General features: G+C 44.8%; 1 protein-coding gene across 4 annotated transcripts in view; it reads right to left on the reverse strand.

The window, feature by feature from the left end:
* Window positions 1–27,396, reverse strand: part of Dgkg (diacylglycerol kinase gamma) — a 193,012-nt gene that overhangs the window by 131,795 nt on the left and 33,821 nt on the right. For 2 of the 4 annotated variants that reach the window (XM_051191208.1, XM_051191207.1), the window contains exons 2-5: window positions 25,077–25,390; window positions 15,504–15,580; window positions 6,522–6,687; window positions 5,930–5,983 (exon numbers count right to left, since the gene is read on the reverse strand). In XM_051191208.1, coding sequence (XP_051047165.1) covers window positions 5,930–5,983; window positions 6,522–6,687; window positions 15,504–15,580; window positions 25,077–25,143 — 364 coding nt within the window. In that variant the 5' untranslated portion in view covers window positions 25,144–25,390. Of the gene's footprint in view, window positions 1–5,929; window positions 5,984–6,521; window positions 6,688–15,503; window positions 15,581–25,076; window positions 25,391–27,396 lie in introns of those variants that run through there. The other 2 variants (XM_051191209.1, XM_051191210.1) reach the window with 2 other exon arrangements.

A 27,396-nucleotide genomic window follows, 5' to 3' on the forward strand; every position in this document is an offset into this window, starting at 1 on the left:
TAAGAGCATTTCTTGTTCTTGCAGAGGATTCAGGTTCAGTTCCCAGTGCCTACATGGTGATTCACAACCACCATCACTCTATTTGTAGATGTAATGCCCTCTTCTGACCTCCACAGGCACCAGGCATGAGCGTGGTTCATGTACATATATGCAGGCAAAACAGTCATATACACACAGTTCACATAAAGTAAAATGGATAATTCTTTTATGTTGTTGTTTGTTTTGAAGTCTAGATTCTCTGTGTAGCTTTGGTTGTCCTGGAACTAACTTTTTAGATTAGGCTGGCCTTGAATTCACAGAGCCAATAATTCTTTTAAAACATTAAAAAGCTTTGTTCTTCAGAATCTCCTTTTAGGGCCAGGGAGAGGATGAGTAGGTAAAACAAAAGATTTGAACATTTTTGTTAAGGATGATTCAGAGATGACCAGTAATCTACTGAGCACATGACAGGATGTCACCGGGAAAATGCGAACACAGACCACGGTGAGATGCCACCCTCTGTATTAGAACAACGGGAAATGAAGATGCAGGGCTGAGCAGCAGAGGCCTTTGTGCAGCTAGGTGTGAAAATGGGCCAATGATCTTGAAAAGAGCTTGGCAATTTCCTATAAACGGAAAAGTGCACAGCGCCCCCACATTGTGCCTGGTATCCCACTCTAAGTGTGTGCCCGAGGGGAATGAAAGTTCACCTTACACAAACCTATAAAGGAATATTCACATGTTTGTTTTTAATAATCCCAAACTGGGAACTAACCAAACGTCCCTGTCCCAATAAGTGGAATAATTATGGAAACTCTATCTGTTAGAATACTAATTAACAACAAAATATGTTGACAATTAATATATACAAAATGATTATGCCAAATAAAAGAAGAGCTAAGAAAGGAAATATTTCATGATTCTGTTCATAGGGAGTCCAGATGGTACAATGACCTTCATAGTGACAGAAGGCAGATTACATGCCAACTACAGTTTGACTGAGCTATGCAAGAACATTACTTTTTCCTGAAGATGGTCCAATCTCTAGAGTTCTGGATGGATCATGTCACAGTTCTAGTTCACACCAAGGTTTAGTTTACTCTGGCTTGGAGATGCTAGATGCTGATTATCCCATCAGTGTCCTTCCTTCTCATGCTTCCACCTACAAAATACCCAGACCTCCTGTAATCTAAATAGTAATCTAAGCATACCTCCCAGGGACCAAAGACAAATGGCCTCTTCTACACCACATCGGCCCTCATCCAGCACCTGATCGTAAGCCCCTTCACTGAAGGCAGGGTGCATCTGCCCATTCTGCTTTTGCTCATAGTCTCTGTAGTATTTGTTGACTTGTAGCTGGGCGGTGTGGCAGAGGGGAGAGTTTTGGGACACTAGCGCTGGGGTTTACACTATATAGTGTGTGACTTGCTCAGGTGGGCTTATTACTAGACTCATCCTGTTTTTGTTTAAATTTGTTAAGGGAGGTTAAAACTGAGGTTCACCCCAGTCTTGAATTACAGGGATGTTTGTAACTATAATGTTAAATGAAAAAGAATTCTAACTTCAAAATTATATATGGCTCGATCCCAGTTATGTAAGAAACCTATTGGAAAGAAAAAAGCCCTATGAGATCATACACATTTAACTGCAAGTATAGTTGAGTTCAACTTTTTTTTTTTAAACAGATGAAATTTGTTAAAGAGCAGTTTAGGTTTATAGAAAAAGTAGTGGAAGGTACAGTGACTTTGTTCACACACCCTGTAGACAATTTCGTATGTAGCTACCTTCACAATGAATGTGCCACAAAGAGTTCTGCATTTGCATTGACCTGTCATTGTCACTCACAGCCCTCAGCCCACAGTAGTGGTCACTCTTGGGATTATGTTTTCCTTGGGTCTGAACAAAGGATTTGGACACATGTCCATCACTATAGTGTCATGCAGAGAAATACCACCACCCTGCAGTCCCTCTCTATTTGGCTATTCATCTCTTCTCCCCAGACTCTGACAATCACCAGTTTTTATTATCTTTATTGTTTGTTGTTTCTTTTGGGGAGCTTGGGAGTTACTCTTCAAACTGTCTACAATATACTACTTTTATAATGGGAATATACTATATATTCACTATATAAAGTGAATATACTACTTTTATAATGGGAAAGGCTGAGAAAGCAGGTCACTTCCTTCAGATACTCAATATTGTGCTTTGCTGAAAAGTCTCAACAGGATAAGAAACCAAACAAAACACCAAGGACTTTCATATTCTGAGCTGATAGGATGACAGTGACTCTGGAGGGCTTTGAGTCAATACTTGCATCCTATGAAATACCCTTTCTTCTGTCCTGCTCTGGGAAGAAATGACTTGAGGTGGGCTGTGCTATATCTGAGCATAGAAAGGCATGATTGGTGGAGGCCGTGTCAGTCAGAATCTAGCATCTTCTGGCATCTACCAGAATAACAGGGAAAGGCTGGGTTTTCCACAAATGGCCAAATGGCAAGTGAGTCCAGGGCTTGCTTCTTGTAGGAAGGAACTCTCTGAAACCCCTGCCTAGTCCTATTTTTTTTTTTTTTTTTTTTTTGTAAACGGGGCCAATAAAATGAAATCATCTCTTGAAGGAAACATGGCATGAAATGGATTATTCTTCTTTAAACCTCCAGTTTAAAAAGATACAAAAAGATTTTTTAAAAGATGTCCTTAGATCCCAAATCAGATAACTGCCTTTTCATGATTTAACCTGTAGGGCCGGATGTTTTCTTCACTGTAAGCAGACGAAATGGTGCATGACAAGCCACTTTTCCAGGAAGCCTGAGGAGGTCTCTTTGAGACTCAGAGTGATAGCACTGCTGTGAGTGAGCAAGGCCATGTCCATCTCTCCACTGTGTCACTATCCATCTGTCCTCAAATATCCCACGACCTTCCCTATGTGACTTCTTTGATGCTCTCTCCTCAGCCACTAAAACAAACCCTGTTCACATTGTTTTGGGCCATAAGGCATGGGAAGCAACCTGAGGGTTTCTCTGGAATTTCCAAGCGCCTGGGTGAGAAATTGGGGCAGCATGCTTCCTTACTGGAAGTTTATAAACTTGCCCTTTCCTTTCTTCTGGGAGGATGTTTTGTGTCAGACTTTGATGGGTTATTCCCTATGAGATGTAAGACTGACTTGTGCCTTAAATTCATTCCACCAGGGGACCCTGGACTGGTAGAGCTGATGGGGTGCTGGCAGGGGAGAAGTGAGCCATCAACTTTGAGTTGTCTTTCCCTACAGCTATCACCAGAGGCATCAGGAAAGCCCTGGCTCCCTCCTGCCTTGCTTCCTTGATCTCTACAAGCTTCCATGATAGTCTTCTCTTTCCAACCCATGTTCTGAGTTCTGTGTAGTGTTAATTCTCTCTTCTCCCTTTCTCTGGTCTCTCTCCCTGTCTCTTTACTCTCCCTCTCCTCTGCCCCTTAAAAAAGATTTGTTATTTCCAATTATGTATAGTGTGTGTGTGTCTCTGTGTATGGATATGTGTTCATGAGTATGTGTGCCCTCTCTGGCCTCTGATCCCCTGGTGGAAGTGAACTCAGGTCCTCTAGAAGAGCAGCAAGTGCTGTTAACAGCCAAGCCATTTCTGTGGCCCCTCACTTTTCTTTTTAGGTGGATGTCTGTGTGGCCCAGGCTGGATTTGAACTCGAGGGCTCAAGTGATCTTCTCACCTCTGCTTCCTGAGAAGTTGGGCCTACCAGCCGACACAGACACACACACACACACACACACACACACACACACACACACCACAGCATCCAGCTCCACAGTGAATTTAAAAACAATGACAAACCCCAACTAACTCATTTAGCAATCCTGCCAAACACTGAAAGCCCTATAATGCTTCTAGTTTCCCTCCTGGGACAGGAAAAGAGAAAGATCAGGTTACAGCTAGTGTCCACTTGAAGAGGCTCTCATCCTAGTCTCTGCTGAAAGTCTTCCCATTGTCTTTCAGCTGTAGTACCCCTGCCTTCTTGGTATGGCACATATTTAAAAATATGATGGAACTGCATTTGTTATCCTCAGTGTTCATCTCAAGAGCTGGAATTCAGCTTTGTGTATACATTGTTCCCACAATATGAGCCTGGGCAGTAAACAGGGCCTGCCTCTCTGAGACTTCATATTTGAAACCTTAAGAACAAAGTGCATAGTCCACAAGTCATTTCCCACCGGAACAGGATGCTGAGCTGGCCTGCCAGGAGACTGAAGCTGCAGAATCAAGGACAGTCTGGCTGACTGTAATGAGCTAAGTAGATAGCATTCATCCAGAGTGTGGTTCAATGCTAACTACTAATATAATTGAACATTTACTAGGGGCCAGGCACTGTTCTAAGCCTTAGGACAGCTGCTAACTCATTCAGTCCACATAGCAATACTCATTATCATCCTGTTTTACAGAGGGGACAGCAAAACACAGACATTGCTCAAACACACCCATGGCTAACTGCTAAAAATGAGGTCTGTATTCCTAACCAACGTGTTCTATTGCCCGATCTAGTTCAGGTGGGTGACCCAGAAATTTTTATTGGACATAAAAGGAAATGTCAAGGGTGGTGAGTGTTGCCCCTTCCAGTACCCGAGTTAGTTAACAGCACAGAGAAACAGTTTCTCCCTTATAAACATGTCAGGGAAGATTCTGGATTTGCTGTGCCAGAGGTGGGGCAATGGACCATAGCCCTACAGCAGCTCCACCAGGAACTAACTAACTAAATTGGCACTTTTGCAAGAAGCAAACCACCTGGCACCTCGGCTTCCTTGCTCTGTGCACAGAGAGCAGAGATTTGAGGTTACACAAGTCTGGATTAAATCCCCAGCCCACAATGGTCTCCTTGGCTCCACTGTGTGACACAGTATAAATTCAAAGGTCACGGGAAATTGAAACAAGCAGGTACCTAGAAAACAGATCTTCAAAACCAATTTTTGCTGGCTTCTTTTGGTAATTATTAGAAACTCTCCGACTTGTTAAAAAATGACAAGGACATTTCTGTTTTAAAATTAAAATTTAATTTTATGTGTGTGGATGCTCTCTTCTGCGTGCATGTCTGTGCACCATTTGCATGCCTGGTGCCTACTGAGGCAAGAAGAGAGCATCAGGGAGTCACAGACCATTGTGAGCTGCTATGCAGGTGCTGGGATTCCAACCTGAGCCCTTTGCAAGAGCAGTCAGTGCTCTTAACTGCTGCATCATCTCGTCAGCCCCTCGTGAGCATTGTTTGTTGGCTCATCAGGATGTACTCTTACACACTTGCCCTACCCACTCCAGCCATCCATTGGTAGAATGTAGAATCAGGTATACTTCTGCCAGAGAGCCAGATCTTGGCACACAGACTCCCACTCACTCCCATGCCTCTTGGGAAGGCTCCTCCTCTTCTCTTGCAAATAACTTGTCAGAAGTAAACATCTGGTAACCTGTCCAAAGCGTTGAACTGCTCTGTTCCAGGACAAGGGAGGTAAGAACCTTCAATGAACCTAGGAATCCCTCAACCGTATGGATAAAAAGATAGCTGGCCAACTGGTTCCTCCCCCTTCTCCATGGTGGTTTGACTAGGAATGGCCCCAAAGACTCCTTGGGAGTGGCACTGTTAGGAGGTGTGGAGTAGGAGTGGCCTTGTTGGAGGAAGTGTGTCACTGTGGGGGTGGGCTTTGAGGTTTCCTATGTTCAAGCTATGCTCAGTATGGGACACAGTGTCTCCTTCTGCTGCCTGTAGATTATAATGTAGAACTCTCAGCTTCTTCTCCAGCACATGTCTGTCTGCATGCTGCCATGCTCCCCACTGTGATGATAATGGACTAAACCTCTGAACTGTAAACCAATCCCAATTAAATGCTTTCCTTTGTAAGATTTGCCACTGTCATGGTATCTCTTCACAGCAACAGAAAGCCTAACTAAGACATCCCCCTAAACCTTATGTCCCAATGTCTTACCAGTGTCTGGAGCGCAGGCCTCATCTGCTTTGGCGGCATTATCCGTATTATAATCTAGAGAACAAAAATAAGATGTAAAGGCCAGTCCATGCCCTCCAGACCCTTAGAGGGGCATGTAGGGAACCTTCCCATGGGCTCTTGTTCATGCAGGTTGTGTGTGTGTGCTATGTTATTATCAGCTTGTCTCATGCTCTCTGGGATTCTGGTAAGACAGTGGCTATGATTTCCCTTCCCTTGATCCCTGGTTGGTCCTAGCTGGGACATGTGCTGAATGTCTCTAACCATGAACTAAAGCCTTCTTGGAAAGCTCTTATTTTTCTACCACATGTTAGTTATGTCCCCTCTTGCCCCATCCTATCCTCTGACCGAGTGACAGAATCATCCCCCTTTTTTACCTCTTGCTGAAAGGCTCACTAGACAAGGTTCCTGTGAGGGTCTAGGAAGAGGATTCCCTGTCCCTTGGCCTCCCTCTCACTTCTTCCTTAAGGAAGTCACTATGTTCAGGTTCCCTTCTAGTGCCCTGCCTATGCCTGTGGCCAGGGGTCACAGATGTTCAGCATCCTCCCGTCTTGGGGAAAGCTGGCCCGTGTACCTGAGACATTGGGCTCACTACTGCTGGCCCCCTCCTTTGGGTGGTCAGGTGTCTCCTGTCTGGGCTTCTGGCTGAAGGCCAGGAAGAGGTGTGTGCTCAGTGGCTGAGGAAGGTCCACCTCCAGGTATGCCCTCATGAACAGCTTGAAGACATCATAGCTAATGGGCTGAGAAGGGCAAGAAGAGAGAAGTCAATAGAGGGAAGGGACAGGATGGAGAAAGAAAGGGAACAGGGTGGTGGCAGGTGAAGTGGAAGTAGCGGAAGCGAAGGGGCCATGGGGACAGGAATGGGAAGGTCAGGAAGAAACAGAGAGTCACAGGGGCAGGGGCCGGGGGCCGGGACACAGACAGAGAAAACATGGTGGCTGACCCTCAGGCACAGAGTAGGCTTTTGTAATAGGATATGGTTTGGTCTAAACTGGGATTAAAAGTAGGAGAGATAAACTCCACAAGGTTCAGAGACTACTGTGAAAGAAGGGGTAAACAGATTTGTAAGGGTCAGATGCTGGGGTGCACCTGAGTGAAACAAACATTTCCCAGACATCACAGGACTGCTACACCCATTTACTCAGCAGTTATGGTTGCCTGCACAGGTCCTTCATAGGGTCAAGCCAGTTAACATTGCACTGTGGAGAGGAGATGGGCTCATGTGTCCTCACCACTAGCTGAAGAGCTATGAACAGTTGCTGGCTTGTGGGAAAGAGTCATTAAGGTTCCTTGTAGGTCTATCATGCTTCAGTGACAGACCCATGAGTATGTGGGCAGCAAAGTTAGGCATAGCGGATCAGCATCGGAAGAGGACACTTGTTGGAAAGGGGTGAAGGGGTGAGAGAAGTAGGGGTGCGTATGATCAAAACACATGATATGTAAGTATGAGATTCTCAAAGGGTTACCAACAGCATGCATAGGAAGTGGGACTCATAAATGGAGAGCTCCAGGGATCTGCCTTTGTCCAGGCTCATGTGAAGGTCATGGATCTACAGAGCAAGGATTCAGTCACTGCTTTGAAATTCTGGTGACAATGAAGAAGGATGCAGAAGGAAATAGCATGGAAAGAAAGGTTATTTTGTGGCTATCATGGTTTCTCTGATTCTTGAGTCCAGGTCTCCAAAAGTAAGAGAGATTGGGGAAGGCAGGACAGGCTCTCCATCCTACAGTGCTTCCTAACGCTCATCTTCTCTAGACAGATGCTAAGGTGGAAAGGAATTGTGTGTGTTTGGCTCATCTGTGTCCCAGAACATGCCACTGTGATGGCTTTAGGTATCAAGGAAAGCAGGACGCTAAGAACAGAAGGTAAAACCAAGGGGCATGCCAAAAACTAGACCCTGTCCCTGTTGTCTCTCTTGATACTGCCTGGCATCTGATCCTAGGCTTTGAGCATCCATGCCAGAAAGAGCTGCAGCTCTCAGCAAGCATTCACTAACAATAACAACAACAGTTTGCAATGAGTCATCCCTGGCTTGCAATTTCATGGTGTTGGAGCGTCATTCAATCACAGATGCTCCTGGAAACTATTTGAACAAGTGCTGCCCCAAGAGCTGCTGTGCTGGCCTCCATGAGGAATAACAGCCAGGAGAATAGAATCCCTTTCTGGAAACCTACTTGATGCTTTCTGAAAAATTCTGATAACATTTAACCCCTTTCATGTTCTGGGGATTAGGCGAGCCTTCCCAGAATCAGGAGCTGACTTAAATGTGTAGAGTCAGGTGTAGGTCCATTGGGAACTCGCAACCAATCTCTGCTAAGTTCAGGACTGTAGAGATCAGAGCTGTCCTAGAGATGTTTTTTTTTTGCAGTGTGGAAGAAGCCTGATGTAGTTGGACACAGACCATTTACTAACTTCTTCACTTAATTTCCAGATGAAAAGCACTCAGCACATGGTTTATTGACATTTATTGTGCCCACTGTCCTGCTATGTGTCTCTTTTCATTCCACATCTCTGATTCTCTGCTGTATTCTCTCTCTCTGTCTCTACAGTATCACTACCCCAGACTGTCCCTTCTGCATACATCCTCTGTTCTTTTCCAGGATACAGTGACAGAGTCATTTCATTCTTCCCCATGGCACCAATCCACTACTACCCTCGCTTCTGTCCTCACTGTCTCTGATGGCATCTTGCTTGCTTTTTAACTACAATCACATTTCAAGGGAATCTTTCCTTTCCTCTTTAATTTCTCCAAAGACACCACACTGACCTCCCTTTCCTCTTGAACTCCACTCTGTTTGAGTTCCTGTCTCTTGCCCATGAACCTGCTTTCTTGGAGGTCTTAAGTATAGTTGTCTCTTCCTTAAGTCTCATCTCAGTTCGCTGAAGAATTCTATCCTCCTTTCTTGAAGCTACTTCCCACATTGAGATTTTATTTTGATACTTCTCATTCCCAATTTTGGTTCAACTGAATTTCTGCTGTTCATTCTTTTATTTCAGAAGTTCCTTTGCATTATCTTTTTGCACTATTTTAACTGACAGGTACTGCCTAAAGGATAGCTGTGAGCTAGCACCAAATGGAAACAGTCAGAATGAAATGTTTCTGGGAAAAAAAGGCACTAAAAAGAAGAGTTTGTGGCAGGCCATGGGGGGAGACAGACACAGCTGAGCTTTCAGTTAGAGATCAGCCTGGTCTACATAATGAGTTCCAAGACAGCCAGGGACTGTGTAGAGAGATCCTGCCACAAAACAATCAAACAAAAAGTTTATCTAAACAAAGTCTAATAGAATGTGGTGGGAAACAAGCAAACTAAACAGCAACAACAAAGCTAAAAGGTGACTGGAAAAGATCAGTGTGAGAAGTTCCAAGCCACCAGTATGAAGTTCCCCAAAGTAGCCACCAGATGTCTAGTGTTTAGAAAAGCAGTAGAGTGGATAGATATGTCTGAGTAAATTTCTTTTTATTTGTTTACTTGTTATTAGAATGTAAAAATTGGGTTTCATTCATTATGAGATTTCTTTCTTTTTCTTTATTCTTTTCTTTTTTTTAGACAGGGGTTCCTGTAGCTCTGACTATCCTGGAACTTGCTCTATAGACCAAGTTGGCATCAAACTCAGAGATCTGCCTTCCTCTGCCTCCCAAGTGCTGGGATTAAAGGTGTGTGCCGATACAACTGGCCTTTTTCAAGCACAGTTTGTTTTTTACTGTTTTCCTTTCCTCCTTGTTCTCCCCTCATCCCACACCCTTCCTGAGAGCACCCCACCCTCCCCCATCTCTGCTGCCATGTCACATGACTCCCTTTGTGTCCCTCTACTCTCTTTTTCAACATTTCTTGTTCTGCTCTCATGGTCCCTGATCTAGTTTCATAGTCTATAACCTATCTATAATCCCTTATTTTCACACACACAAACACTAAAGTCTGGATATGCCTGTGAGAGAGATTGTGGAATTTTTGGCTTTGTGAATTTGTGTCCCTTCATGTAATGTAATATTGTCCAGAGCCATCCATTTTCCTACAGATTTCATAATGCCATTTTTCTTTACAGCTGAGTAAAATTCTATTGTGCCATATTTTCATTATCCATTCTTTTGTTGATGGCCATCTAGGCTAGTTCTGTTCTCTGGCTGTTGTGACAAGCGTGGTTGTGGAAGTCCCTTTATGTAAGACATATAGTCCTCTGGGGATATATGCAGGAGTGGCATGGCTGGGTCACTCAGCCAGATCCCCATCCTGGTCTCAGGCATGTGGGGCTTTTCCAACTTCGGTTTTATCTTAGCAATTATTAGTATGGGGCCAGAAGATCTCTAAACCTCTCTGGCACCTCCTTAGTTAGGATCCTATTCCTGACTGCCACTTCTGCTAATGCCAATGACAATATTCCAAATTCAGCTTTGACCTCTCAGTGACCTGGAACTGGTTCTTGTCCCTTCATTCTGCAGGATTAGTTCCTTTATAGTACCTGAAACACCTAGACCCTTTCCAGGTCCATTTCCCCTTGAAGCATCACCAGAAGTCTGACTTCTTCAGTTTCATGTGTTTTTTAGCCAGACCATTGCAATGCCTCTAGATCTAAAAAAAAAAAAAAAAAAAAAAAAGATTTATTTTATTTTATGTGCTGGAGTATTTTTATCTGCATGTACACACTTATGTCACATGCATGCCTGGTACTTTTGGAGGTTATAAGAAAGCATCAGATCTCCTGGAACTGCAGCTATACGTTGCAGATGATTACGAACCACCATGTGGAAAATGGGAATAAAAGCTGGGTCCTCTGCAAGAGCAATGTGTCTCTAAGTTGCTGAGCTACCCTCCAGCCCGGGCATGCCTCTTGAAGGCATCCTTACTCCCACTTCCCTCTGTTGCTCCTCCCATCTGCCGTACCCAGCCATGTCAGGCTGCTTTTCCCAGAGCAAGACTGTAACAAGATTGATTTCCTACTCAAAAAATTTCCAGGGCTTCCAATTGCCCATGGGAGAGTTGAGAGCCGCTTATACATAACTGATCTCCGGTATTATATGCGATAACAGGTATACAGGAAAGAAACTCAGGTGAACCAAGTGGAGTATAGATGGAAGCTTGAATATATATTGATATATAAATAATGTTGGTACAGTCAAGTTAGTCATCCTGGGCACTTACACTTTCTGGGGCTTTGGGGATTTAGAATCTTCTCTGTAATTCCACTCCAGCCTAGATGTGGAGTCACTTCAAACTCTCAGCCCATCTGCCACTTTCTCTTGCTTTCTGTTACTACACATCCTGTCCCCTTGTTCTTCCCCTAGCAAGCTCCACAGCCTGCTTCTTTAACTGTTAAAATTCTAGCGCTGTGTTAAAGTGCTGTGGGATTTCCTGCACCTGGATTTCTCATCTCATTTTTTGTCATCAAAATATTCCTGATAGGTATTTGAATAGAAACTGGCTTCCCAGCTGGTATATCAAAGAGATGGCCTGCTGTAGTGCTGGCCACCTGTGGACCATTCTCTCAGGCAGGCAGAGACTTGTGTTCAGCACACACAGGTAAAGGTATTGAAGTGACTGTAATACATAGTCAACAGTGCCAACTGCCACGGGATGAGAACGGGATGTGAGGTCTTAAAAAGCAGTGATGACTGAAGTCATGCCTACTCATTCAGCATCTGTTGGGAAATGGAATGGCCTAGGATCAACACAGAGCACTCAAATCAGAAAACCTCAGAGGACCTGGGTCTTCTTATGCCCCTGGTGCTCAGGACATTCAGTGACTTGTCCCAGCCCACTAGAGGTAGGATGAACCGGAAGCCTATCTTTGGATCCTGTGTCTGTTGCTGTTTCTGTCTTAGGTCCCTGTACAGTGCTTCACAAATTCAGTGAGCAAGAAAGAATGATTGTGTGTCTCTCTGAAAGTGATATATAGGTTAAATTGTTCTTTACAAGCACCATCTGAGCACAGTGACGGCTTAGTGGGTAACATGGTAAGGAGGGCTTGAGTATTATAGCCAACTAACACCAGGCATTAGAGGCATATTGGGAAGGAACCATCACTGTCATTGGCACCTACACCATTCATAATCTTCCCAGAGCTGCAAATCCATGAAGCAACCTGCCAGGCAATTGCTATGGCTGTAACCTGTTTTAAGGGGGCTTGCTAATTCTGCCCCAGGTCTAGAAGGGAGGAGAAAAGCTGTAGAAACTACAGTGCACCAGGCTTGAGGCAACGGCCCAAGATAGGGTTATAACTCACATCTTAAAAGCCTACCCAAGGTCACAGTGCACACTGCAGAGCTGAACTTGGGCTCAGTGTGTCTCAGTACCACTGAGCCACCACCTTGTGTCTTTTGCTGGGTTGGGCTTCCCTCACTCTCTAGCTGTCACCACTGTTCTTCTCTCCAGAGAATCACTGGTCAGACCCGCCCCTCTGCAAATTGCCATTCCCTCTCTAGCTTCTCTAGCAACCTGCCCCTGCCCACAGCTAACTCCTTTCTCACTGAGACATTTTAGCAGCAGGAAGCCATCAAGCTCAGGAGAAATGAAACCCTTGTTGTTTCGCCAACCCCATGCCATGCCATTACACCTACCAGAAGTCAGGAGAGCTGTGTGAGAGAATGGCAGAGATCCCCCAGGATGCAGCAGGGCCAGGCATACAAAGAGAGGGGGCCAACTCTGAGGGGTGTGAGGGCGGCTGCACACTCATGATAGACAAGCGCTCCCTGCTTTTGAAAGCCCCTCTTGGCCTTCACATCAGTGGTGGCCCTGACCAAATTGTTCCCCTCCCACACGCCAGCCCTCAGGCAGACAGGCTGAGTACCAGCTCCCTCCAGCCTTTGTTCCCTGTTTTTGGAGTTGGAGGTGGGAGGGGTGGGGGCAGGGAGTTCTTTGCTGCCCTGCATGGCTTCTCCTCAGGAATGCTCTTTGAAGTGGTATGTTCTCTCCCTTTCTGCCAACCCCCCTCCTGCTCTTTCTCCAGCAATTGGTGGTTTATCAAGGTAGACCTGGAGAACACAGTCTCCGCTGCTGATCTGTTGATTCATTCCTGGGAGCCAGTGGAGAAGGCCTTGGTTCAGGTTTGTCGAGGGAATGACAATGTGAATAGGTAGATGACTGCCTCTTCCTAACTTAGTTTTGCTGAGCTGTCACTTTTCCCCAGTAAGTCTCCATACTTACTGGGACAGGGGAGGAGGAGATAAGACATTCTGGGGATGGGGATAAAGGGGAAGTAATAACATGTTCTGTAAAGTATTCAATATTTGGCAACTTCTTTTCTTTTAATTCACTCATCTACTACATTCAAAGTTTTAATATGCTCATTAACTCCAGTCCACAGATGAGGGGACTAAAACTCAATGAAATACACAAGCTCACATTGTGGGGTGATGGCAGAGGTTAAAAGCTAGCCTAAAACCATGTGATTCAAGGACTGGGACTCACACTCGACCTTGGCAGCAATAGGAAATTCCTGAAGGGAGGAGACACTATGCTTCATGATCTTTGCCTCCTCTTCAGAGCCCAGCACAGTGCCCACATAGCCAAGAAATACTACCGTGCTTGAACTTGAAAACAGGCAGAGGCCTTATATGTATTTACTCATCCAAAAAGCATTTGTCAAATACTTGCAATGAGCCAAATACTCTCCTGGGCACCACATACACAGCAGTGAGCAAATATATTCCAGTGAGAGAGACAGAATTAATTAAGTAAATTAGTTAGCATGACAGATGGTATAAAGTACTAAGAAAAACAGAGCAGAGCAGTAGAAAAGGAAGTATGAAGAAGGAAGCCTTCACATGTTGGAGAAAAAAGGTGGCAATCACTGGGAAAGTGGTTTGAACATCAGCTTGAAGAAAGTGAATGTCTTAGTTAGGATTCCTATAGTTGTGAAGAGACACTATGATCACTGCAACTCTTATAAAGGAAAACATTTAATTGAGGTGGTTTACAGTTCAGAGGTTCAGTTCATTATCATCATGGTGGGACATGGTGGTGTGCTAGAGAAGTAGCTGAGAGTCCTACATCTTGCAGGCAACAGGAAGTGGTCTGAGTGTCACACTGAGGGAAGCTTGAGCAAAGGAGACCTCAAAGCCCACTCCCACAGTGACACCTCCCCCCCCAACAAGGCTACACCTACTTCAACAAGGCCATATCCATTTGGGGGTCATTTTCTTTCAAACCACCACAGTGAAGAAACAAAGAATGTAGATACATGTCAGAGGACATCCTGGGGAAAGGAAAAGCAACTGCAGTGGTGCTGAGTGAGGTTACAGAGCATTAGCTTGTCTAAGAGCATCCAGGAGGCTAATATGGTAGGAAGGAGTGAAGATGGGAGAGTAGGCAAAAATAAAGCCAGAGAACAGAGGAAGTCTAGATTGCCCTGAGTAGGGCCTAGGGGAAATGGAAGAATGACAGTTCTAACAGACTGCTCAGGATATGTATAAAGAGTAGATGGCAAAGGGCAGGAGAAGAGGAGGAGAGCCCAGAAGGAGACTGCAGTGGTCTGAGCAGAGTGCAGTGAGGAGTCAGGTCCTGGAGCCTGGCAGGAAGGATGATGTAGATTATTTTACAGGTAGAAGTGGTGGGGTTTTCTGCTGAACTGGGTGGGGAAGTGAAGGCAAGAGCTGAGTCAATGACAATTACATAGTCTTAGGTAAATCACTTGAGTGATTAACTTATTGCTAATCAAGTTTTCCTGGACTGACTGATAGAGAAATATGTTTTATGAGGGAAGATGGAGGACATCAATTTAGCTCATGGTAAGTTTGAGATGTCTATTTAATTTTCAAGTTTTAGATGTTAAGTGCAGGGGAAAGAGAAAACAACCCCCCATCACCAAAAACAAAACAAAACAAAACAAAACAAAAAAAAAAAACAAAACAAAACTGAGTGTAGTGTCCTGAAACCAAACAATGAAGATGAAGGAGGATTTGACAAATTGCATTCAATACCATTAAGTAGCATCACTATGGGATTCAGTCACATGGTGTCTTCACTAGTGGTATCAGGGAAGGATTGGGAGTTGCACACTGCTTGAAGGATTCTGGAGAAAGTAGAAGAGAGCATGGAGGAGATGCATCCAGACAAATTAAAATATTTTAATAGAGGGGAAATAGTGCAGTTTGTGTCACTGGGAAAAAAAATCTAATGTATACAGACAGACTGATGTGGAAAATATAGGGACAGGGAGAATGGGGGAAGGCTGGGGAGGGGTCTTGACTCAGTGCCCACCAATAACCCAAACACAGGAGAGCAGACATAGACTCAGAGCACACCCAGCTCACCACAGTGACGGGTAAAGGGGCACACAGGTGAGGGAGACTGCCTGGGGTTTTCCTTACGTCTTCTCAGTGTTAACTGAGATTGGGAGGGGGTAAGCAAGAGCCACGAGCAAAATAAGTATGGTGATGGAGTCTTGTAGGACAGTGTGGGAAGTGAAAGGAAACACAGATGGCATGAATGGCTCGCTTGAGACCTGGGGTAACACAGGTCTCAGAGCAAGGTCTTCAAAGCAAGTTAAGACTCCAGTGGGGAAAGGAGGGAAGGCAGAATTATTTTTTTCTTTAAAGACTTGAAATAGAAATAGTCTTACCTTGTGTGGGTCATATTGCTTGAGACTTCCACCTTCCTTAAACTCAGTCAACACATCTTTTATTTTCTTGGAGGAATCTGGAGAGACACAATTAAAATGTAAAACACAGGTAAATAGCTAATGCAACCAAGGCTAGACAAATTCCGCATAACTAGTGTACGATGGAACAGCCCTGTGGGCCATGTGGAGACTTGGCCTATGTGTCCTCAAATCCTTCCCAGCCTTCTCTCTCTTTTGGCTGTCTGAACTATCTTTCTTCTTCTTCTTCTTCTTCTTCTTCTTCTTCTTCTTCTTCTTCTTCTTCTTCTTCTTCTTCTTCTTAATTATTTACATTTTAAATTGTGTGTGTGAGAGGGGAGAAGGAGGAGAGAGAGAGGGAGAAAGTGTGAGTGAGTGAGCCCTGGGGCTGTAGTTACAGGTAGTTGTGAGCCACTTGATGTGGGTGATGGGAACTGAATTCCAATTCTAAGCCTCTGCTTTATCCTCAGAGCCACCTTCCCAGCCCCTAACCACCTCTCCAGAAAGCCAGTCTCATCATATCTGGCCCAGGCCCAGAGATTCTCACCCTCACAGAACCGCACTCCCTCTTAGCTTGTGCTCATCAGTCCTTAGGGATTCGATTTAGCTCAACTCTTTCCAGATGCTCCCAGTTTTCCAGTCATGTAAAGTATTTCCAGAAATTTCCAAACATGCTGTATATTCTTCCATGACATTTCTCTGCCTTTCATATTTCCCCTCAATTTTCAGTACCCTGTCTACTACCGGCTCCTTCGTAAAACTTGCCTTTGGGGCAGAGTTATTCCCACCCAGGGCCCCTCGGTGACAGGCATACAGCTCTCACCATGCAGCATTCTATCATTTATTAGCCTGAGCATTTTGATCATTTTTTTGAATTGTGTATTTTTTGGAATACAAATGTACATGCTGGATACATCTATTCTTCCTGGTTCTTTTTGGCCCTCTTTCTTCCCTCAATGATTTGATTTGGGAGACAGAAAACTTTTCTCCAAGTAAGAATAGCAGAAAACTGGGGTGAAAGATAGCTCAGTAGTTGGAGTGCCTGGTTGCCTGGATGTGACCCCAAGAAGGTGATGATACTTGAAGAGCAACCTCCAAGGTTGACCATTGGTCACCATACACACATGCACCTGCATGCATGTTCACCTACATAAACACACATACACCCCCCCACTCCACTCCAAAGCATATGAAGGGTGTTGTGATAGGCTGGCATTCAGATAAAGAGGGATTTTCTGGGGCCCATGGGTGGCCTCTGGGACAACTGAGGATTTCTGGGGTGCTGTAACTGCTGCCATGTCTTCCCATACTAAACCAAGAACAGACAAAAAACATTCTAAACATGTATATGAATGTGTAATCATCTGAGTAGAATTTATCATTTTTGAGACAGGCTCTCATGTATCCCAGGCTTGTTTCTAACTCACCATGTAGCCAAGGATGACTTGAACTCCACCTCCCAAGTGATGGGCTTACAAGCTTGTGCCACCATCTTGGCTTGTGAGGAGAAAGTCCACAACATTAAAAGACTTGTCAGCTTTCAGAAAGGTGAGGCAGGATGACCAGGAGCCAAGCTAGCCATGGCAACAGAGTGAGTTTGAACCAGACTAAAATACAGGAGAAATTATCTCAAACTATGCACCAGGTGAAACCAAGCAAAATCTCGAGCTGGATGTGATGGTGTATACCTGTAATTCCAGGACCTGGGAGATTGAGGCCAACTTGGGCTCTTAAGACAAAAACAAAGCAAATAAAAACCCAGCAAGAAGGTTGCTTCACCAATTATATCCAGTGGGAAGTGCTGGCAAGGCTCTGCCCGTGGTGCTGAAACAGTACTGTGGGAGGTGGTTTCTTCCAGCTCTGGGATCTTCACAGCTGTGTCCCTTTGTCCTCAATTTTTCTTTTCCATCTTGTTGGAAAGAATTAAATTTTTCATCTTGACACAAAAAATTAACCTCAATTATATCTTACAATTAACCTGGCTGATTGGATAGTCTAAGGATGCTCTATTGTATCCCTGACAGTGGGGACTTCTCTGGAAGCTGCCTCTCTTTGACCTCTGCATTTCCCCTTCACTGCTACCCATAGGGGACATTTGCACCTGAAGGGAAATAGATATTTAGGGGAGCACAGTGATTTAAAAATTGGAATACCTATAAAAAATAACACAGAAGGGGCTGGAGAGAGAGTTCAACCCTTAAGAGCACTGGACCCATGCAGGCAAAATGCTCACACACATGAAACAAAAATCAATCTCAAAAAAAAAAAATATTCAGAAAGAGGGAAAACACTGTTAGCTGCTTTGCAGGAATTTTGTAAGAACTGAGAATAAAAAGAATTAGTAATTGTCATAGAAATGCATCATGTATGCATGTATGATTCAGCACAGTAGACCATGAAGGAAACCAGTGTTTCTATGATCTGTGCTTCCCCCGACTCCAGGAATTGTGGGTAATTAAAAGCTTCTTCAAGCTTCATTATTGCTTCTATTTAAACATCTGAGTGAAGGATTCTTCATGGGTTGGGCTGTTCTCTGTGGCTTTGCTGACTAGGAGTCTATCAAGCAGAAGTTATAATCATTGCAGGATTGAAGCATTTTGAAATGCTACATGAAAATGCTGCTGTTGCCTAAAAATGGAAATTTCTTTCTGAAACTCAAAACAGATGTTGAAGAGCTAATAGCTTGGTAAACTCAAGGCAGCAGATGCCAACAATTTGGGTTGCTTCCATTCAATTCAGAAAGCAGTGTGGGCAGCAAGATGCTTCAAGGACTATTGAAAGCTCTGGTAGGGGAAAGGCTTGAATGGTGTGGTGATGGGAACTGCCCCTGATTGGGGATATTTATCTGTGTATTCTCATAAACTCTCTCCCAGTCATTTTCTACAAAATAAGGGGAGAATTCCTGCAGTCTACAAATGATGAAGTTAAAATTCATAAAAATGAAATGGCTTTCCCAAGGGAAGGGTTTTAAGGTTTAGTTTGGGTCAAAAGTCAGTGTTCTTCCCCTTCATCATTTTTCACTATTGCTGATAAAATATTAGTGAGCACAAGGTAAAGCGTGGCCATTGTGGTGGCAATAATGGCACCAAATGAGTCAGGTGGGGCTGGTTGTAAGCTACCCTGGGGTCTGTGGCAGCCGAGTTGGGTTTTTAAAGGCAGGTATAAAGTTGAAGGACTCTTCTCAGAGGGGACAGAACGAGCCAAGATGGAGGGCTCTCTTAGAACACAGATAATAAGTTAGAAACAGAGAGTATATTGGGGCCAGGTCTACAGGGTTCTTGAATGCCAAGTGAAGCTCATGGTTCAAAACCATTACAGATATTTTGAATGATGAAGAAACCACCAAGGACTTTCTTTTCCTTCCTTCCTTCCTTCTTCCTTCTTCCTCCTTCCTTCCTTCTTCCTTCCTTCCTTCCTTCCTTGTCTGAGTGCTCTGTCTGCATGTTTGCCTACTTACCAGAAGAGGAAACGAAAGTGTGTGAGTGTGTTCCTCTTGTTTCCTTTTCCTTTCCTTTCTTTCCTCCTTTCTTGTTTGTCTGTTTCGAGACACGGTTTCTCTGTGTAACCACTCTGGCTGTCCTGGAACTTGCTCTATAGACCAGGCTGTCCTCAAACTCACAGAGCTTCTGCCTCTTGAGTGCTGAGATTAAAGGCATGTGTCCCCTTTTTCTTTTTAATATATCTGAGTAATTGCATCTTGCCTATCAGCTTTACCCATTAGACGAACACTAAGTCAGGAGATAGGACCTTCAAAACTCTAGGACTGTGGTTCTGAAATCTGGCTTAGTGTCAGAGTTGTCACCTGGGTGACTGCCATGTGTGCCAAAACATGCTCTCAAGATCTACTAAGTCACATCAATTGGGACTGTCCGCAAATAATCCATTGCAAAGCTTCCTGGTGGATTAAAATGTGAGCCGTGATGAGGAGCACTGTTCTGCCATCTGGTTATGTTCTTTCAAGTGAGGGAGGGCTACCTTAAGAGGTAGCTGCTCTTGTTGGGTAATTATTTAAAAAAGAAAAAGAAAATAAGCTCACAACTGTTGCAAGTCTGAAGCTACTATTTGAAGCAGACAATTCCCATTATTTAAGTGGCCAGCACCAAAGAACTCAATGTAGCAGATCAAATTATTCTTTGGCAAATTGGCAAAGTTGGGCTAAGTTCTGTATAAACTCAGATTGGCTGGACCATAATCAGACAGATCCACTCCAAGTCAGGTGTGGAGAAGGCTCCCTTCAGTGAGAGGTCACTAGCTGTTACAACTGCTCTAGGGGAAAAAAATTAGTACACAATTATCCCTTATGTTTTGTAAGCCAGGAAACCTGGGACCTAAATTAAGCATCTGTTCCTAGCATTTAAGAAAATGTAAAGCCTATTTATAAGAAAACCCATTTTTTTTTTCACAGACCATTCCACACGGCTCTAGAGCAGGGATGCTCCCAGTAAGAGCAAGCAGACCAATCAGAGACTTGTGTTAATAGCAGAGCACCAGCCACACTATCTGGACCAGAACCCCGAAGTTTCTAAGCTATCTTCTAGCTGTGGACACAGTTGTTAAAATTGGAATTGACCATGAATCAATGTTTCAAAAGTGAATCTGAAAACTCAAATACGGAAATGAAATTTGAAGGTGCCAAACCCTCCACTCCTCAGGGTTTCCTAAGAGTTACTTGAACTGCAGTGAGCACAGGAATTACCTGGGATCTGGGGAGAATTCGGGGTCTCACCCTATAGATCTGGACCAAGGTCCAATAATTCCAGTCATGTTGGGTGACCTCACTCTGGGTGAACAAACCTCAAGCAATACTCCTGTTGATGGATTAACAGTTCAGGCTCACTACATTGGCCAACAGCTCACCTCTCACAACTCAGAAGAGATGGTGAGGTGAAGACCAGGCAGACATATTTTATACACTGAAACAACTGCAGATAATTCCTAACTGAAGAGTGGTGGTAGTGGAATGGCACCAGGAGAAGGCTGGGATGAACAGATAAACCTTGTAATTCTTCCAAGGGGCCAAAAACACACAAAGAAAGAAAACAGCCCGGGCAGTGATTTCTACAGGGGCTGAAAGATGGAGGATGGTGTTACCATAGAAATTCCAGGGCTAGGAGCCTACCTAGTCTCAGTGGGGAAGAATCAGACTACAGAGCATGATGGGAGATGTGTGGAGAAGCCTAGTAGCAGGCACTGACTCACTTTATTCCAACTGTACCTCCTTACCCATTCACAGTTTGTTCAGAGCATGTAGCCCATAGATCAGATGTTCAATAAAAGCTTATTGAAGGAATGAGGACTAGAAAAGGGATCAGTTGGGGTGCTCATGCCTGTCCCTTGTATCTATATTCTAGCAGGGAAATGTTAGACCACTGGTTCTCAACCTTGGTTGCACGTTGGAATCATATGGAATGCTTTGGAAAATATTGATGACTGGGTCCAACAACTACAGATCATGATCAAATGGCTCTCAGCAGAGAACTGGGAATGTTCAGAGTCTGCCTCATGGCTGGGATGTGTAGCAAAGTCAGAGGCTGAAGCAGCAGGCCAGCACTTCCAGGAGCCTGTGAAAGTGATGACTCAGCCATAGAGGCAACACATAACAGCATAACAGAAAAGGCTCTACAAGGACAAGGGTTACTAAACTCCGAGTGCCAAGTGCCATTGTTCCAAAGAGATTTCTCCCTAGCCACACATTCTGTGAGGCCGTGTAGGCAGATTTCTAACCCTCACAGAGGGAAAAGAGGTTGAGCTCAAAGAGGTGTGGGTGAGAAGACATCCAGCTTCTCCCTTCTAAGGTGGAGGGCATTTGATACCATGTCCTGATGGTTAGCATTCTAAACAGTAGGGTACTGGTGGTGCGCTCCTAGAACTCATGTCATGTCATGACTGATGATTGTCTGTCTGTCTGTGTGTCTGTCTATCTCTCTATCGTCTATCTAGCCTGTATTGGATTGACTACTTCTAAGAGACACTTTTATTTAATTTCTTGAAGCTGAACTAAAACATGTGGAACTTACATTCCATGTACTGGCCTATTTGGTTCTTTGTTACACCAGGACAGGTGATGGTCCAGGCAGGCTTGAAATCAGCTATGTAGCCCAAACTGGCCTCCATCATGCCATCTTCCTGCTGCCATTTCCTGAGAGGTAGGGCTACAGTTTGCTTTTACAATTTCTTAACACACAAGAGCTTTTCGATAAACAACTTTTGCTGTTGTTTCACATTCAACTGACTGTCAAGTATAGACATGTGTTCATGTGTGACTGATTACATGTACAGACTTAGATCAATGTTCCAAGAGCAGCTTTCAGATACCTTCTCCTACCAGAAGGCCTCCAGGGAAGGTGTGTGCTTATGTAAGACAAGTGGCATACCTCCTCCCTGGCCCCAAAGATTTCAGTTCTTGTGCTGTGTCCTTCATCATTTTGCTATTGTAAGGCTCCTGTTTATGTGATTATGGAAGAGTGGTTGCTATGGCAATGGGATCTGACTGAACACCAGAATGCATCTAAAATTGGTGGAAGTGACTTTTTCAAGGTTTCCTCTAAGGATTAATCATTTTCCAAGAATTTTGTCTTCCCCCCCTCCCCTTTCTTGATGAAACAGCATCCCCTGAGCACTACTCAGTTCAGCCTCCCATGTGGGGATCAGAGGAGTGGCCAACATTCCCCCACCTACCATGGGCTCTTAGTGTGGCTATTTTTCTAGTTCTTCTGTCTTCTCTTTGTCCTTCTTGAATCCCTAGCCGAAGGCATGCCCTAAACTTCTCTCTATTCCCTTCTATTTCCTAACACTCTAATCTCTAACATGCCTTCATCCTCTCCCTCCCCACACCGTTGTTGTTTCTACAGGACTCCAAAGTCAGGCTGCAGCTGTAGCCTAATCCTGAATTCCTACTCATACCTCTCTGTACTGCACATTGCTCTCAGAGGAATCCTGGCAAAGGGTCTGGTACATTCTCCATCTCCTCCCACACTCTACAAGGCTCTCAGCCCGTGTCTAAGTGCAAGGATCGCACAAGGACATCCTTGCTGGGCAAGTCTGAGCCTTACAAGGCCAACTCCAGCCTTCTTAACACCTGTCACATGGAGATGTCATTGAGTCCCATCTCTTCCCCGGTCAGGAGCTGTGTCTTCCTCTTCGTTGGTTACTAAGAGTCTGGTACACACAGATCTGTAAGCAGTGTGCTATTGTCACCTTTATCCTTATCATCCTAAACTATCTCCATCAGTCCCGGGATCTCCTGTTGCCACATTCAGTTTTGAGGTACCTCCACTGGCTTCCTTTTGCTCTCCATAGGCTGATAGATAACACTTGCATCACAACTTCCCTCAAATTGGCTTGAATTCCACACTATAATCTTATTCCTTGTCTCAAGCTAGACTTCATTTCAACCAAGGCCTGACTCCCAGTATAGCAGCTACCTGACGTGAGCCTCTTTATAGACAGCCTCCAGATTCATGGCCCACACATTGACATGAAAGGCTTGATGCTAGCTCCTTCCCTCCTCATCCTTCTGCTCCTTCTCCCCATCCAGTCCAGACCTCTGCCTTCTCCTTTGCTCACCTTGTCCCTTTAGACTCTCTGACTTGAATTAGAGTTCACTCCATTAGCTCTTTTCCTATGGCTTCAGTCTGGTCCCCTACTCATATGTTAAAAAGCCTTAGACTCTCAAGATGTGATCTTATACAGGGCTATTGTAGATCTAAGCAGCTAAGATGAGGAGTGGGATGTATCCAAATCATTAATACTGTATCCTTCTAAAAAGGAGAAATATGGGCACAAAGACATATACACACAGACACACACACAAACATACACATACCTACACATACACACAGACACCCACAGACACACACACACACACACACACACACACACACCATACCTGGGAAGAGACTCCAGGGAGAACACAGCTATAAACAAGCTATGGGCATAGGCCCGGGAGAGAGGTCATTCTTTCTAGCCCACAGAAAAGTCAACTTGCCAATGTCTTGATTTTGGACTCAGGGCCTCCACAGCTTGGAGTTAGTCAATTTCTGTTGTTTAATCATCCCCACCGTGGTACAACTGTCTCCCATACTGCTTTCCTGTCTTTTTACTCCCTGTGCCTTTACATGAAGTTAGCCTGTTGTGTTTCTGAGCCTTTGAGTTGTGATCTGCATGTGCACAGATCAGACTGCTGGACAGGACTCTGCACCCCACAGGACAGGCCTTGCCTCTGTGTGTGATTTCACCTCTTGAAGAGTGGGTTGAGTTAAAGTGAATTTACCCTTGTTCTCAGCCAACACTGCACAGTTTCTGTACACCCACCAAGGCTGGAAAGGAGAACTGGGTCCCGGAATGCCACCAGCTCCCTGTTGATCTCAGGGAATACATGGAGCTCAGGTCATTAGGCTTGAATAAGAACTTAAGCTGTGTCTACTCTTTTGTGTGTGTGCATGTGTGTGTAGGTGTACACATATGTATGTGATATGTATGTGTGCATGTGTGCACATGGAGGCCAGAGGTCAATATCAAGTATCTTCATTAGTCACTCTCCACACTTTTTAAAAATCTGAGTCTGTTCCTGAACCTGAGCTTGCTGGTTCATCCAGACTGGCTGTCCGGCAGGTACCACAGATCTTCCTGTCTCTCTTTCCAGCCCTAGGATGACAGGCACCTGCCACAGGACCTGGAGTTTTCTTTCTTTTTTCACATGTGTGCTGAGGATACAAACTGAGGTTCTCATGCCAAGTGTCTGGCACTTTACCAACTAAGTCATATCCCAGCCCCTGGTCCAGTCCTCCCGGTATACCCATGAAGATGTGGAGGTTCGGGGGGTGATAAGCTGTGGCATCACAGCGCTGAGAAGCAGAGTGAGCACTGTTGTGGAACAGTCTTTTTGTACACTGTGAAAATGTGTTGCTCTCACTTTAATAAAGAGCCAATTGGCCAATACCTCGGCAGGAAGAGGTTGGGTGCACACAGGGAGAGTGCTCTGGGTTGAAGGAGGGCACGGTTGCCAGGAGACACAGGGAGAAGCAAGATAAACATGCCGTGTTGAAGAAAGGCACTGAGCTATGTAGTAGAACATAGATAAGAAATATGGGTTAATTTAAGTTATAAGAACTAGTTAGAAATAAGCCTATGCTATTGGCTGAACATTTATAATTAATAATAAGTCTTTGTGTGGTTATTTGGGAGCTGGCTGTGGGCAGAAAAGTCTGCCCACAGAGCACTTGGCCTGGGTCCCTGAGTTGGGCAGGTAATAGTGGTCATACATGCTTCTGCCTCAACCCAAGCAGATTCTGAAGGGCTTGCTGAGTGCATTGTTGGTTTTTATACCAGCCTTATTTTCTCCAGTGTGCACTCCAAATTCTCTGGTGAGTGTGGATTATTTATGAGAGCCTAAGAGTGATTATATCTTTAGACTGAAAGCACAAATTCTGTGTTTATCAAGTGATTGTAGCTGTCTAGCCTCGTTCTCCATGGCTTTGCAATAACCCTGCCCCTGGGACTTATCTCCCAGAAGAGAGGAAGTCCCATGCCATGTCTGTAAATGTCAGAACTTACATTCAGAGTATTTCTGGAGTTGATCAAATTCTTCTGATGAGAGAGAGACCCATCTTTCTTCACTCATCTTTCAGCTGAGTGTGATCAACCGAAGCCACAGGTGGAATTCTGTTCACCAGGGAGAAGTTGAGGCCCAGCTCAGGGTCTGGCTCATTGCAGATATGCAATGGATCAGGTCTCCAGAAGACTTCTAGGGCACTCAAGTGTTGATGACAGTTGTGGGCAGCTCTCGACAGCTGACAAAAGATTTCTGCTATTCCTCAGGCAACATACTTCTGCTGTGGTCCAGGCCAATCCCCAAATCCTGGCAATTCCTGAACTGAAGCAGAAAAGCCATTGTAAATAAGATGCAAGGTGAACATGGTATTCTGTTGAAAGAGGGAAATGATTTGGTGTAGTCTACCTTCAGGGAGGTCTGAAGAGAGAGCAAAAGTCAGCACATGGCAGCCCTGCTCCACTGTCCAGCTGAATGTCAGGGGGAACTGGCCTGTGTGATATGATGGCCATACTTCTCACACTGGGAATGTCTTCCACAAATGGTGTTATTAGGGTCCCAGAGGCACAGAATGAAAATGATCCTGGCTGTTACTTGGCCTCAGAATCCTACAGGTACAGTAGCCTAGGCAACTGGTTCAAAAGAGGAGCCTTCCCAACTTTGCTCATGTCTAAATCTTACTACCTAGCTTCAACTTTGCATGGTGGTGGGTCACAGTGGAAATTCAGATAAGCTCTGGGCTAGCAGCCTGTAGTTTGAGAGCAGTTCTCAGAGCTTTAGGGGAGAGCCTGTCAGCCCCCAGGTACAGGTTTTGGGACAAATGGAGGTGGGGGGACAAGGACACCGGGGGGTGCTTTTCCTTTGACCCTTTTATGTCCTAGTGTGTTTCATTAAATCAGTTTTGCAAATGACTAAATGAACATAGTGGGCCAGGACCAGCATTTAAAGAATGAAACAGATTAGGATGGAAAATGCAAATATTTTCACTGTAGTAAGTTGTGTTTCATGAGACTGTTCTTTAAACTATATTTTCATATATTTGCATATTTTGTTCTGGGTCAAAGATAGAAACCAGTTGGTAAACCTTTGGTATAATAAGAGGAAATGGAAAGAAACTGGTTCTTATGGTATGGAAGAATAGAGCAGAACGCTAATGCCATAGGGTCTTCTCTGGGGCCAACTTCCAGGTCTGTCTGAAGAGGCAATACAGGATGGAGGTCCCAGAAGGGAGACACATGTAAGATTCTCTACCATAGTGTGTAGTCGTGTCTGGTGCAGGCCTGCCTGAGAGGCCCCCCAGGGTCTGAGGTTCTAGCTCCATAAGAAGGGACAATGGTGTGAGGTGGCCAGCGGGTGAGATGCCTGTGTCTCTGGAGGTGTTCACAGTGATCTCTTTCTTCCAAGAAGGCCAATGTCTCCTTAACCTACTGGAAATCTGGATTCATTTTCAACATCTGCTCTTCTGAAGGTTCAAATCCCACAGGGCCTTCCCAGTACATCTGAGATCCATTCTCTCTGTTTGCATCCTGTGTCCTTGCCTGTGAAACCCTTGCCTTGAACCTTGCGTGTCTTCCTGAATATTCCCGCCCCCAGTCTCCTCCATCGTCTTTTGCCATCTCTAAGCACAGTTGTGTCTCCTCAGCCTGCCTCCATTCCCCAGGAACTTCACTCCTGTACTGCTTCTGTAACTGAGCCCTCTCCTCAGTCCGGGTCTCAATAGTGAGAGACCTGCAGATCCTGTACTCGGATATAACTCTCCAACCGTCTCTTGAGACCCTTCAATGTTCCGGATTACCTTAGACCAGCACCTGCCAGGACCCTCTTCCTGCCTCTCATCAGTACTGTAATCACTCAAGTCACTGTGCAGGCCATAGGCTGAGGCCCAGCCTAGCTCGCCACCATCCCTCCTGTGAAACCCAGCAGTCGTCCTGGGCTGTGATGTCATCCCATGCTGGTCTTCCCTCTGCTGGTTTTTGCTCTTCCCCTACTCTGTTCTTTCCCACGGCCAGCCAGATCACATCTCTCCTGCTAATAAAACCTTTTAGTGTGTTCTGTATCTTCCCCAGGAATCTTTTCTGCGACCTCTTACACAATGATGAAGCCATCTAAGATCTGAGTCTTAGAACTGGTTCTCAAAATTAAGTGACATGTGGCTATGTTGCTGTCTCTAATAGAGGAGGAAAAGAAAACTAAGTGTTTAGTAAAGAGGGTGAAACAAACAAACAAAACAGGAACCACCGACGTGTTTAAGAATGCCTCTGTAAGAGGCCCCTTATGGTAGACCATGCCTAGAGCCCCAGGGTCCAGAGGCGAAGGCAGGAGTGT

Source organism: Phodopus roborovskii, unplaced genomic scaffold, assembly GCF_943737965.1.
Source record: "Phodopus roborovskii unplaced genomic scaffold, PHOROB, whole genome shotgun sequence".
In the NCBI taxonomy this organism is placed as follows: Eukaryota; Metazoa; Chordata; class Mammalia; order Rodentia; family Cricetidae; genus Phodopus; species Phodopus roborovskii.